This window comes from Branchiostoma floridae, chromosome 11 (genome assembly GCF_000003815.2).
Source record: "Branchiostoma floridae strain S238N-H82 chromosome 11, Bfl_VNyyK, whole genome shotgun sequence".
In the NCBI taxonomy this organism is placed as follows: Eukaryota; Metazoa; Chordata; class Leptocardii; order Amphioxiformes; family Branchiostomatidae; genus Branchiostoma; species Branchiostoma floridae.
In genome coordinates this window covers 14111522-14126028 of record NC_049989.1, presented here as the reverse complement: position 1 = coordinate 14126028, position 14507 = coordinate 14111522, and the positions used below count along the sequence as shown (strand labels likewise).

The window sequence follows — 14507 nt, the reverse complement described above, 5'->3', positions numbered from 1 at the left end:
TACCACCCTCTTGTAGGCACATTTGTAAGGTTTTATCCTTGATTGTATAAATAGGTAACGGGGGAATTTTGATATCGCAGCGTTGACCAAACACCCAACGAAAGCAGTAATGATTACAGACTTCAACCCCCGTACACGCCCGACAACACGTAGAAACTAAGTTTTCTATGCTGATCATGAGTCTCCGTAAGGTGAAGATCTTATTATGCCTCCAGGTGTCGTTGTACCTATTATTTTAGACGTCATTTTCATGTCTAACAAATGAGTGCTCACATTCATCACAGAAAGTTGAGAATGAACAAACAAGGCATAGCCACAAGTGGGAAGTACCAGAACATATCACGAGACAGATACATGATACAAACGTCCGGTGAGAGACAATAGAGGCACGCTTGCGAATGTGGTGAAATTTCACCAAATTGCACTACTAGTATTTTGGTTTTTCGTCTGCTGTCATTGTATATGACCCCGGCGGTGGAAAGACTCTCCTGTCCCGAAGTTAGCCTGGCCAATCCACGGTAGACTGGATTCCAGGTTATTTTTGTACCCGCTCGATCTTCATGGATTGCAGCGCCGTGATCTTTACTGTTACTTTGCTGCACCTTAAGGTGTTTGATACAAACTTCCCCAAGTGCACAGTAAACATGAACACACTCATCATGCGTTGTCGACTTACAGTATCTTTGGTTTGGAATGTGGTAGTCACCCTTTGAGTCGGTGTGACAAATGGGCCTGTCATGCTCACGACTCTCTACACATACACGACTTATTAGCCCCATGCAGGACTGAGTCCGGCATGTTATGACAAATTTTCCCCTTTTAACGTTTATTTCTATGTAAGTTGTAGAACCATTCGGTGCAAGCCGGGCTAAGAAAGCTACGAGAGGTGTGCCTCGATCACAACATTCATGTATGATCGACTTAAAGATGAGTCGCGCCCTGGACCGCCTGATCAAGACAGGCACGCAGGCGAAACCCAACAAAAAACATACTGTATTGTCCAAACATTACGTAGTATAGCTTAAAGATACCGTGTTGCACCTTAGGGTGTTTGATACAAAATGTCCAAGGTATAGTACAGTAAACATGAATACACTCTTCATGTCGTGTAGACTCAAACATCAAGATGTTCTTGAGATACATAGCAGGACTGGTCTAACCATTTTAAAGCTAAGGGTACAAACCGACGTACGTGCAACTGCGAGTGCGTGGTGTCTACGTGCCACAACTGGTGCTGGTAAACGGGCTGCTAACTTCAGCTCGGTCTTGCAGATGGGGCATTGTGGACGGTTATAATTGTTTAACTTAATTCAAGGTGAAATATGGACAATGAGATCAGCCGTGTTGTATTTTATAAGGTCAAAGGTCACATAACAGCGTTTAACGGTTCATTTCTTATGGAATCCTATACTGGTCTTCCCATAACTGTTGTTAGGCATAATTTGGAAAGATGTAAATGTTTTGAAGAAATATTAGACAAGTAAGAGAGGACGTCCTAGTCACAACGAGGTTTGATTAGAGGATGTAGTGCCCCACCGTTATACACATGGTTTAGCGTTTCTGTGTTTGTTTAGATCAGAATAAAATATGCGTTACTGATAAGTGATAACCAAAGGCATCCATGAGGGAGGGCCTCGAGGAAATAAGTACCACATAATCGCCCCCCCCCCCCCTTCACGGAGATGTAAACAAACCGCCACTGATCACTAGAACAGAACCACTCACACTCACAGAACAGAGCAGAACCATCGCGACGATAATCACGCTTACCCAAAAGGATGACATGTCTCTTCCTCCTCCTGACATAACCTTAAACTAAGATGCCCCATCTCATGTTCTCCCTGGAGCGCCCAGCTTCCGATAAGGGCCCGGCCACCCACGTCACCAAGCGGCAAGCGGGGAGGTGGCACCCCGTGGCCGGCATGGGCCCGACGAACACGTGTCCCGGCATAGGAAGTAAACCCTTCAGTTTGACGTAAACCCGACCTCACTATCCTTCTGGGCCCCCAAAACGTTCATCGCTAGGTCGCTGCACGAAAACGTGGACGTATGGAAAAAAAAGCTAGAAAAATTCTTGGGACAAGGGCCCGGAAGTCCTTTTTTGGATAAAGAATAAAGTTCGGGATAAGAAATCCTTTAGAGGGCAGACGTAAACAGGACTCTCGTCTAGATCACAAACCACCAGGGCACATATCGAACAGGTCGTCATGTACACTGAGTAGCACGGAACAAAACTAAGTCGGCATGAAGAGTGGCTTCTGTATCATGATCATGCCCTACTTCCAAGGGGAGTATTCCAAAATAGGAAAATCCCGACGAAGGAGTGTCCGTTTGCGTTTTAATCACAGTTAGCACGTTTCAAGATCCATACCCTGGGAGCCAGACAGGACCGGGTAGCTAGCGAGTTTAGTTCGGGGAACCAAGCCAGTCAGCCCGCCGATCTCACATTAGCGCTCCGGGGGAGTTTAATCCGAAGGAGTTATCGCTACCCTTTTGGGGGAAAGGGCAGGTGGACCTTACAAAGTTCCAGCCTTAAAGTTCTGCTGTTATTTTGAAAAATAGCTCATTACACCCTTGAGCCATATCTAGTCCCTGATTCGCTACTACAATAGCCTGCTGACCAACTGTGGTGTGTTGTAGCTGGCTACCTGGGGTGGTTATCAATCCTAGGTTCTCCTCTCTCTGACCAAGGGCATTGGAGAGCCATTCTACAGTCATCCTGCCAGACCCCTGCACGATAGATATTGAGATCGGGCTACGGTGTGGTAACCAGGCTCGATCCCGGTTGTCTCCCAGGGAAAAAGATCCACGAAACGCACATAACTTTGACCCGTATTTCAACTGAACCGAGAAGTTTTTACCCGCAAGTACCAACCTACCGTAACTTTCTATCTCCCTGTATGCCACAGAAGGTCGTTTAGCTCTTGATCTTCGAGCAGATGTTATAGAATGGCTTATTCATATACCTACATCAACATTGCAGCATTGGCCAGATGCCTTGATTCCTTGGAACCGCTGCCATAAACACTTATCTGGCCAGGCGCAGATTATTGCAAAATATCAATGTAACATGTAGCATGTTTGACATAATCATATTAATTTTAGTTTAATTGTATTGATATTTCTTCATGATAATACTTAACTTGTGTATCAACAACATCATACTACACAGTACATTAAGCCAACGTATCGCGACACTACGACACTAGCACATACAGCCCGGAACATCATCATGACTTACCAAGCATACAATTCCTCAATCATCTCTATCAACATACAATACAATACGTTACAAAAAAGTCAAACAATATTACCGTCGCCATGGCAATGCTTTTTCATTGCCACACTTTTTGTATTTCCTCTGCAAAATCCCTTCACAATGGTGAATTCTCCTCATAGCTTTTTGATTGCAGGTTCAGAGATTAAGAATCAGGTCTTTCAGATTCAAGTCTCCCTACCTTCAATGAATCAATCGTTTGCTTGAATTGGGGGGTGATGCGTGGCAGCTACAAACAGTTCGGACAGTTCTCACCACGTTGTTCTGCACTGGGCATAGACAGTCCAGAAGGATCTGGGGACCCCCAGCTCCTGGAGTGTGTTGAAAACCTGATCTTCCCATCTCCCTTTTGGGCGGCCTCTGGGGCGCTTCCATGATGGATCGGGTTTGTCATGGATGGATCGGGGATGTCAGTTTGATCACCTCTTGCGGCGGGGTTGCTCTGGACGCATGTCCTAAGAAAGTCAGCCATTGTTTGGCAATTCTGGCACTGATTGGCTCCTGTTTTGTTGTAAGACGGATAGATTCGTTGGAGATGAAATAATGTCAACATATGCCTTGTATCCTTCTGAGGCATTGGGTGTCAAAAGGGTAAATACTTTATGCATACTTATTTCTTTAACATGCTCTACATATTCACACAGGATGTACTACGGCCACAAGTGTCGAGTCTGGATCGCAAACACACTCATCGGAAGGCTCTACGGGCCTTCAGTAGAGAGAAAGGGACAGGTAGGCTGCTCTTTCATGCTATTGAAATATCATGCCCCAGATTGCTCTTATATGGCCACTCATACAATGTAATATTAAGCAGTGTTTAATATGCTAGGTTGTGGTGCTGTCCCTAGTGCTGAAATCTAGGCTATTGTAGCCTCAGATGTTTGATCAAGATGGAACGACATCAATTCATCAACTGTCTGTTTCTGTACATTAGCTGAGAAAATTGCTTTGAGCATTTTTACTTGACCAGCAGTAGTATAGTAGTATCCTGCATTTGATTACAGTTGCTTTTGGGGTCCCTGAGTCGGGTGGGCAGCAGTAGGCTAGTTTTCATTACTGCATTTCCACGCAGTTCTGTCTAGTGGGTCTACACTGATGTTGCTGCCCACTTTTATGTCTTTCTTGACACACTCCATCCAAGAGTTCCTTGGTATATAATGGCCTCTGTTGTCTGTCTAGTGCAACTTGGTGATTATAGATAGCTCATCAAATAGCATTAAATGGCAACATTAGGTAGCACCCATGGTACTGTAAATGCATTTAAGTTTTCAGGGATTTAATTTTGCGTTAGCGGGATAAAGGACTGTTTGTGATTTTGAGTTCGCAGTAGCACCATGCACTGTAGTCTCTTACTGCCATGGAAAAATGTTCATGGTGGTTTTAAGTTCGCGGGGAAGTTGCAAAGCAAAAACCGCAAACATAAAACCACCTAAAAAATTTCTGCATTTACAGTAACCACAAGGGCTACATGGTCACTTGATCCTTTCTTATGTGGGCGAAGCCCAACATTTAGTTTTTCCTCAGATATTTGCATATTCCAACCGGAAATCAGAAAAAATGGAAGCTGTAAACATGCGCTCCATGTTTCAAGCTTTTTGATTGGCTTACAGTCGCACTTTCTCGGTTTTACGTCAGAGGTGAACCTATCAACGCACAGAACACAATCAGCATCGACTTTGATAATAGCCAATCAGAACTCAGAAAAAATGGAAGCTGTCAACATATACTCCGCGTTTCCAGCTTTTTGATTGGGACAAAGTCGCGGACTGTCTCGAGTGTACGCAGAACTGAACCAATCAACGCACAGGACACAAAATGGCATTCGGCATGCAGTTTGACAATACTATAGCAGCTGAGACGACCAAACAGGCGCTCAAGGAAGAAGTTGCCCGCCATGGAATGAACGAGATTGATAAATTTTCACACAAAAACGTTATCTTCAGAACATTGGACCTTGGAATCTTGCAAATTCAACGGTGAACGGACGTGTTCAAGCAACGCAATACATTTGTATACCTGTTAAAACGTGCAATTGTAACATGTTGTAGCACTGGCTCATTGGTATTATTCACACGTGGTAAACCAACGCTCCGGGATCGAATCCGTGTACAGATAATGTTTTTAATTTTTTTTTCTTTTTGCTGCATTTTCGCGAAAATGTTGCCTTTCTTGTTGCTTCTTTTCTTGGGATTTTTTCTTTCTTTTCCCTTCGCCCACATCCTGCATTTTTTTCAAAAATGTTGCCTGTCTAGTTTCTTCCGTATCTATGAGGTTGTATTGTACATGTGTGTCTGTATTCCAGTTGGAGGCATTTCTGTGAAGGAGCATTTTGAGGTGAACGTAGTGCCAGTGACCATCCAGCTGACCTATCGCTTCTTCCGTACCATGATGACCTTCTTCTTCCCAGGAAGGAATGTGGATGAAGGAGAGGAGACCAGTTCACAAGGTATGGTTTTTTCACATTATAATAGATATGGTAATGCCCTTGGTGCTGAAAATTAGACTGTAGAACACCTGAAACTAGACTGTAGAATACTTGACACTAGACTGTAGAACACTTCACACTAGACTGTAGAACACTTCACACTAGACTTAGACACCTTGGGACTTGTCATTTTGAGAGGCAATCTAATGTATTGCCTTATAGAAGTTAGTTTTAAGTTAGAGCTTATGTTAAGTTAAGCAATTCTTTAATTCGATGAAAACAATTAATAATATTTTCTAATAACTACAGATCATCAGAAGATATCAAGATGTCCGTACTTGAGTTTGTAGCTTTCATCATTTTGCACATGAAAAACAAAGTTTCATTCCAGTGGTATTTACCAAAGTGCTGTATTTTCTCATAGAAAAAAGTTTCTATTAGGGGCAAGAAAACCTGATGTAATTCTTCTGTAATTCAAGAATTCTTTCATGCCCATCTATCAATATTCGTATGACTCCATTCTTTCTTAATTTGATAATGAGAAAACAATGGAAGGTAAAAATGCCAATTTAGCCAGGTAGGAAACCTCAAGTCTTTTGTAATCCTGCCAACATGATAGTTAACATCTATGTCACATCATTTTCTACAGCTGGGGAGTTTGAGGCAGAACCACAAGCAACGGTAAGAGAAACTTACATCTGTTATCTAGCTTTAGAAGCTTCCAAAGATAAAGTTTATACTGTGTTTCTATTGCACACAAAGCAAACCAAAAACTTGATGATGCTGTATTTCAATATTTTTTGTCTGACAAATTTTGTGTGAATTTTATCTACATCTTGAATATAGATTGACCTGCTTATGTTCCATTACTAGATCAGGTAAAATACTCTCCATGTCTGTTAATATATTTTATATCTTATAAGTGTTTTTACTTTTAAATAAGTAATGACATGATGTTTCCAAACAAGCTCCTGTTCTCTTTACATGCAGTTTATTTTTCCAGGACTCTCATTAGATTTTAGCACTACATGAAAGTTCTAAGATGAAATCTTGGATGCTGCACATTGCATGAATGTTTGACTATCATTAAAATGTGAATGTGATATACTTTTTCTTGTAGTTATCCTCCTGTATTGTTCACAGGCCGTACTTTCTCTGATTATCGAACCTATGACAATCACGAATATCTGAGTCATACTTTGTCTTGTAGGTATTCTCCTGTATTTTCCAAAAGGCCTTATTTTCTGAACTAGTTATCAAATGCAGGACCTAGATTTCAGTATTAACGTTTCCAGTGTGTAAGAGGCACTTGTAGCGTTTCTCTATTGCCTTTTCCCTCCTGTAGACTGTAGGTGTACATGTCCGCTCTGGATCTATAGATGAACAACAGCCCGCAGCAGCGAGAGACTCCACACAGCCGTCCACCAGGGTACTGACCACTGCATGGCATCATCGTGTGGTCCCTGTCCGCATGCACAGCTTCTGTCTTGTCGTTGTCATGCTCCCATCCTTGCTCTTCATGCGTTAAGGCTCGTCTGTTGTTTTGGATGTTGTTGGCTGAACAAAATCTGTTTGCTATTATTTTTTTTTCATCTTACATACATGCATGTGCAGTCAAACATGTACTTTTGGTGATGACCTCTACATTAGGCCCACTTGGCCAATGTGACCACTTTTTGATGGTGCCTTGGTTTATTTTCCAATTGATACAAACATTAAGATTCCCAACTATAGTGACCACCTGTCTATAGTGGCCAACTTGGCACGGTCTCTATAGACAGGTTGGGCTCTAACTAAAAATCGTGTGCAAAACAAACACTACTGTTTATTTAGTTAGAGGCTGTTTTCCACTTATGAAGTTGATGCTTTGCAAACAGATTTTGTTTCAGATGACATGGTTTCTGTAATAGCATAGGGCTCAACCTTCTGAAAATGGATGAATTTATTTTTACTAAGAGTCGGAACGTATCTATAAGCTTGTTTTGCATCCGCATGTACCCGTTGCACTTACCATTATTCGTCACAGTTGCATGTGCACAAACCTTTTACATTGTGGTCTTTATGTTCCCATAGGCTTTTGTTGAGTCTTTGTTTTCTCACAATTCTCATTGTTGTGCACTTGTTGCCATGCATTCTGGAGTATTTTTGCCATTCTATGTTCCAGTTTTGTCTGTCTTAGTAAAGTTTTATGTAATGTTATCTAATGGTGATTTGCATGGAAGCTCATCTGAGCTATATGAAACATTTTAGATCCATGCAGTGTGAAGCTTACTGAATGCTGGCTGTACGTGAAGTGCTTTTTGGGATGCTTGATCTATTCCCTTTTGAAATGTGACACATATAGGGGGTCAGCAGTGCCAGGAAGCTTGCACTGCTGCACTGCACCCCCCTAGCTCTTATATGATATCTGCAGAATGCTGTATGCAATCAGTAGACATATTTTCTTTGTTTCAGTACACATCTGCATGTCTTCTAGTCCTCCCCATTCAAGTTTGCATTTGGACTGTGTATATACACAGCTGTATTGATATTTCCAACTATGTCATATTTAGAGTCAACTGTTTTTAATACTAAACCAGATGAAGGTACATGTAAGTGATGTAACCCTTCTTTTTCCATTTCACAGCCTCAAAAGAAGTCTCTGCTGAGGAAAGCCTCCATTGGAAGCCGGGATGACATTGAGAAAATGAAGGTTGGACACTCTTACTTTTACCCTGCAATGTACACTGTGTACAGTTGAGAAAGTAACCTACGGGTAGTAGTGTAGAACCATCGCCTAAATAGCCTTTGCAGGAACTAGGTTAAAAACATGACAAACTGTTGAACAAAATGTTACAGTCGTTGTGGTATTGTACCTTAAATCTCTTGATTTTACAATTCATAAAATTTTGTAAAGTGAATAGAGATGAGAGTATTGTAGAACCAGTTGTCACTTTATTTTGAACATTGTCTTGACAGGAAAGAGCAGCAAGGAACAACACTTTTCTGTACATCAAGATCCCACAGGTCCCCCTGTGTGTCAGCTACAAGGTAATCTTGTCAGGTTATCTTAAAAGAAAATGTACTACCGACAACAGACATACAAAACTTTTAGTGTGTTATTGTTATTGTTATTGGGTGGGCCGACTACTCACTCTTTGCAGCCAGGGGCTGAATTGCGAGGAGCTTACAATAGGCGGGGTTAAATCGCAAGGGTCTGGAGCGAGCTGCCATTCGGCGCCACTCAGTTGACCTCAATACGACAGTAATTGCCCCAGGTGCGGCCAAGGTACTGTAGGTTTTGAACCGCTCACACTGCACCATCGCACATGTGGCGGGTTCTTTAACATGCCCGGGTATGGCTCTCCCCAGACACGGGACCTCCATTGTCATGTAAAGTGCCTTTCCCAAGGGCACAAGATCAGCAGCACGGCAGGCGGATTCGATCCCGCAACCTCTCGGTCACGAGGCGAACACAATACCACTGTGTCACGTGGACCCATAGTTAATTGAATATTGTAGTAGAGTGGCAGGATGTGAGGCAGAGTATGGTGGGACCAGAAACTTGGCCCAGGTCTGAAGTCAGTCCCATGGGCTGGTAGAAATATGTATAGACTGAATCAGCTACATATTATCCACAATAATGACTTAAACAAATTTTATTTTCATTATTGTGAATTTCTAGCTAATTCAGAATATACACATTCCTAGAGAAATGAGCGCTTTATTTGGTCTTGGCAGTTAAAACAAAAACTGAAATTTCAAACCAAATTACAATAGTGGATGTACGCTCATCCGAAGAGTTTCATCATAAAAGCGAACTTATTAAAATTTACACATTAAGTAACATATAATACGAGAGAGTTACAGTCTGACAAAAATAAACAAACAAACAAACACTTGTCACTGAATGAATGTTTACAGAGTCTGATCGTACAAAGATGTTGCCTGCTATAGAAATGATTTCCTTAGTCTTTTTATTATCCAGTGGGACTGATTTTGAACCTGGGATAAATGTATTTCTTTGGTGTCTTTTTGATTTTGTAGGGTCAGAAAGACAAGAACATTGAGGATGTGCACAACTTCACCCTACTGGTGCCCATGCTGGAGTATCACAACCTGACCCTCACCTGGCTGGACTTCCTCATGATCCTGAAGAAGGAGTACAAGAACGCACTTCTGTCACAGGTGGGTTAGGGGAAGATCATTAATCACCTTAAGCCTTAAACTGTCAAACCCGGATATATCGGGCTCACATATACATGTACATGTCCTGTGTACCGCACCCGGATATATCCGGCTCATATATACAATTGTCCTGTGTGCCGCACCCGGACATATCCGGCTCACATATACATGTCCTGTGTGCCCAGGGCTCTAGCCAGCTCGAATTTTTTCCGTCAGCCAATTTCCTTTGTCGCGAAAATTAAGTTAGAAAGACGGAACTGAGACCTTGAAAAATGTTTTTTTAATGAGATTATTGTATGCGAAAGGGCGCCGAAACACATTGTCAACAATCATAACAATAGCAAGACAAACAGTGTGTGGCTTTTACGGCCGTGGACAGAGTCCCCAAGCCGCCTGTAGCTTCCACCAAGAATTTTTGTCAGTCAAGGTTGACGGATTGGTTTAAAAATTTTCTGTCACATGCAGCAAATTTCCGTCAATTGACGGAAAAACGGACGCTGGCTAGAGCCCTGTGTGTGCCGCACCCGGATATATCCAGGATAGCGCATTCCCCCGAAGTAGCAACTTTGCGCCCTCGTAGCGCACAAACCCCGGAAGTTAGGGACTTTAGTCTTGTTTGGGGGGTTCTTTTTGGCACCGATAGCATTTTATAGTGCTGAAACTCTGGCAGTTTAAGGGTGAAGTTGGGAAGTTGTATGATTGTATGAAAGTAGAGAAAGATTTTTAGACATACTTATTGAAGAAATATGCGATTTGGATTAGTAGTTGACAGGAGAAAAGGAAAAGAGAAAATTGCAGAAACTTGTGAGTTTGAAAATAGAATTTTTAAGTCTTGTTTGTTATACCGTAACCTGTTGTCTGCTAGCCAGTTCCGAATCGGAATGGTAGATAATAGGGGTGGATACCGGTACGGCACACCGGTACAAAACTGTTTTTTCATGTGTTGAGTGTTTCCCATTGACAACTTTTCTCAGACAATAAGGTCCAAGTTCAGGTCCGGACCTAGACCTGATCCTCTGGACCTGAACCGTACCCGTACCTAAATTTTCCTTACCCACCCCTAGTAGATAACATTACTAGAATGGTGAAGTTTAGTTACGTTCATCACACATAGCATTGGTTAGAGTTGTTCGCACTGACATGGTAAAGAAAATAAACACTGTTTTTGTGATTGTTATTCTGACCAATGCTGTCTGCTCTTACAGGCTATCAAGGAGAAATTTAGGTTGAAGTCTTCCATTGGTCGAGATGACAGCTCTGAGCCCGACAGTCTAGCCAAGTAAGACTTACACATTCTTTTTATTCAAATAGTAATAATAACTTTATTGCACGTTCATGCCTGAAGGCTAATTGCAAACAAAGTAAAGCAGTGTTATTCATAATTGTATAATTAATAAAGAAGGAAAATGAGATTTATAGATATAGAAATGACATTCATACTAGATAAATTAAAAGGGAAATCTAGGAATCTATTCTAAATCTACATCTACTTAAACTATTTGATGGGTTTGTCTTCTTTTCGTATGCAGTGGGAGATGAATTGTCCAACACTTTCATAGATGAAGGGGTTGGACAACTTAAGCAAGAAGATTGTTTTTTTGTTGGTCGGTAAAGTGTGAGAAGCTTGGGAAAATTTTCTTGATTTAAAGGAAAAGTTTTCTTCTTTCGTGTGCATCACAGTGTCAGAAAATGTCCATGCAAAACTAAGATTGACGTCAAGTTGTATAGCAAATTAAACACCAATACTAATCAAAGTAAGCTCTATTGAACTTATCACGTCCTGGGCTCCCGGAAATTCTGGAGTATGTTTGCCTGAATACTTAAATACAGAAGGTGTCCAGGTGGTCTTGCAGTTTGGGTTATTGACTTTTCTCTCTGTTAACTCTTAGGGAAGAAGAGGATAAAGCCAGGCTGTTGCTGGGAGCAAAGGTCAGTTTCCTTTCCGTACTGTTGTTGCACTTAAAGCTCAGTACTCAATGCCATGTGCTGTATTGAAAACAAAGCCATATGCATATGACCTATGGAGAGCTACACAGACTCAATTTATGTACTTTTTATTTCAAGTAAAAGCATAATATTATCTGCCATTTATGTACATGTAACGTTACTGTGTCACCTTCGAACATTTCCAATGTTTGGGTCAAATTACAATTTTTTAAGTGGATTTTTATGTACTTTTACGCAATAGCGTAACTTGTGAAAAGGTTTAGTATAAGTGAAATTAATTTTTTTCTTCAGAAAAATGTATGTTATGCCATTAAGTATATGATAAGTTGATGAAATATAATACAAAATTTACTCAAGCAACTTGATAAGTTACCTAGTTGTTTGAATAACATTAGCATTGAGTATTTATGATAAGTTTGTTATATTTTCTAAAATGACGAATCATAACAATGTTTTATGTTCTTATTATAGCTTGGTGGAGAAAAGGTGTCAAGCAAGAAGTCGCTCTTTGGTAAAAAGAGTTGAGCTAAAAAAATTAAAGAATATCATCTAATGTAAATAAGGGATCTTCCTATCTGTTTTTAAGTACTGTTGATTGTACCATTCTATTATGTAAAAAATTGTTATTGTCTATTACTGTTACATTTTCATATCAAAAGAATGAATGAGTGAGTGAGAGATTATTCGATGGAGAGAAAACAAAAAGATACACAAATGTCCACTCTTGGAGGTAGTTTTTTTTGTTTAAATGTTCTTTATGTTTCGAGGAAATAATGTTTTCTATATCTTCATCAAAGTATTTCAAATTACAGTGATTTTTTGTCTGTATATGCTAAATGTAATTATGATGAAATTTTAAGTGTATTCGAGAAAAAAAGTGGACACATTGCAGACATATGTAAATGTGGATAACGTAAAGTGTGACTAAATTGCCATATGGATCAAATTCTGTGAATCCAAAGGGCGGAGGTTTTAGCCCTGCTGGGTACTTATTATGCTTAGAATTTGCAGAGAAGTTGTTAGCTTCAGTTGTTTATTCATTGATCTGTCAAAAGCTTCGATGTGTGAAAGAACCCAACACACTTATCAAAAACAGTACTGGAGACTAGGCATCCATGGGTAAAAAGCAACCAGTGACGCAGCTGCATGGCACAATCACCTGACAATTTTTCCAGCATATTGTAATTGTACTTAGGCAAGCATTAGGCCATACCAATTTAATTCATTGGTTCATGGATTTGCTCGCTCCTACTTTTTGGAAAAAAGAATAAAAATAAAAATTACCACTCAGCAAATTTTCACCATTAATGAAACCATTCACCAACTTTCTGGTGTAGCAAATTGGCCTTTATATCATAAGCTCCTTAGAGTACTCTAAAATGTGGGTATTATTATTGCAGTTAAATTTTTCATTCATGAAGAATGAGACAAACATAAAAACTGACACTACTTTTGTGATTTTCAACGAACAGGTGCTGTTACTGTACAATAATAGTGTTTTGAAACTTTTTTCAAGCTGAAAACTTTTTATTCTTTTATGTTTTGGATTAGCCCTTATCTTTACCCCAATCATTTTACAATTTTTATTTTTATTTTTTTCCCTATCGCTCCATATTTTTTATGAAAAAATCCGTGAACCAAGAAATTAAATTGGTGTGGCCTTAGGCTCTGAATTTGACCAGTTTTATTACTCTATAACTCTGTATTTCACCTGAAGGTAATTTCTGCAACCTTTCCCTATTCTTGCTTTACAACGTTTAGCCCTGGCCAACACTTTGTGCCAGTTTGTCCTTTCTGTATAAGCTGTGAATATACTTCCGTGTGCCAAAGGTGTTTAGTCATATGTGTTACCATATGGTAATTGTAAAAAAATTATACCTTTATTGCTGCCATGAATAATATTATATGTATTTATTTCCTTGTACTATGAATATCATAGACGTGGGTGGCAGAAATTGGCCCTCTTAAAAATTATCTTGTTAAAAACTGAAACGGATATCCGATCAATAAAGCAAGCTTAGATAAGTGTCAAGTGGTGTTTTTATTGCTTTTTTATGGTGTCACAAGAATCCCCATATGGAGATCAAAGCAGGTAAGTAAATATTATGTATTATGATACATGTAGTCAATCTGAGTAGAAAATTTGGTCATACCAGCATTTTACTTTATTCATATATCGCCATAGATTATGAGCAACTTCCAGGTACAAATGCTATTATTTATTATCAGAAAATATACAATGTATGAAATATGAAGTTGAAAATAACATGTTCTAAACAATAACGATCTGAAAGGTAGTTTCATGGTTACAAAACTACCGTCTACATTTCTTCACAGTAAGAAAATTATGTAACACTAGTTCACCTTTATTCGCATGGTAACCCATATCCGTTGTACCTAAAAACAGTGGTGGTTTGAAGTTGCATTTTTTTCAATATAATGCAGTTTTAGACAACATTCCGTCGACTTGATATGCCGAAATACCCCTGTGTTAAATACAACGGATAAAGGCTACCCCGCGAATAAAGGTGAACTATTGTTACAGTTGTGGGCCATATGTACACTTTGATATAGAATTCTCGTCCTTTTAGTATTGATTTCTTGACATGTTAACATTCACTAGATTTAATATAACAATGTACTATAGGAAAAATGCGGTATGCCACACGAGTGTTGACGAAATGAATCATT

At 40.0% G+C, this 14507-nt stretch overlaps 1 protein-coding gene across 3 annotated transcripts in view; it reads left to right on the top strand.

Moving 5' to 3' along the window:
- LOC118426758 (protein KIAA0100-like) overlaps positions 1-13081 on the top strand; it is a 71318-nt gene extending 58237 nt beyond the window's left edge. For 2 of the 3 annotated variants that reach the window (XM_035836314.1, XM_035836313.1), the window contains exons 56-65: positions 3922-4009; positions 5580-5723; positions 6352-6383; positions 7048-7131; positions 8329-8394; positions 8661-8732; positions 9729-9869; positions 11075-11148; positions 11759-11798; positions 12288-13081. In XM_035836314.1, coding sequence (XP_035692207.1) covers positions 3922-4009; positions 5580-5723; positions 6352-6383; positions 7048-7131; positions 8329-8394; positions 8661-8732; positions 9729-9869; positions 11075-11148; positions 11759-11798; positions 12288-12341 — 795 coding nt within the window. In that variant the 3' untranslated portion in view covers positions 12342-13081. The remainder of the gene's footprint in view (positions 1-3921; positions 4010-5579; positions 5724-6351; positions 6384-7047; positions 7132-8328; positions 8395-8660; positions 8733-9728; positions 9870-11074; positions 11149-11758; positions 11799-12287) is intronic. The other variant, XM_035836316.1, reaches the window with a different exon arrangement.
- Positions 13082-14507: the final 1426 nt, after the last annotated feature.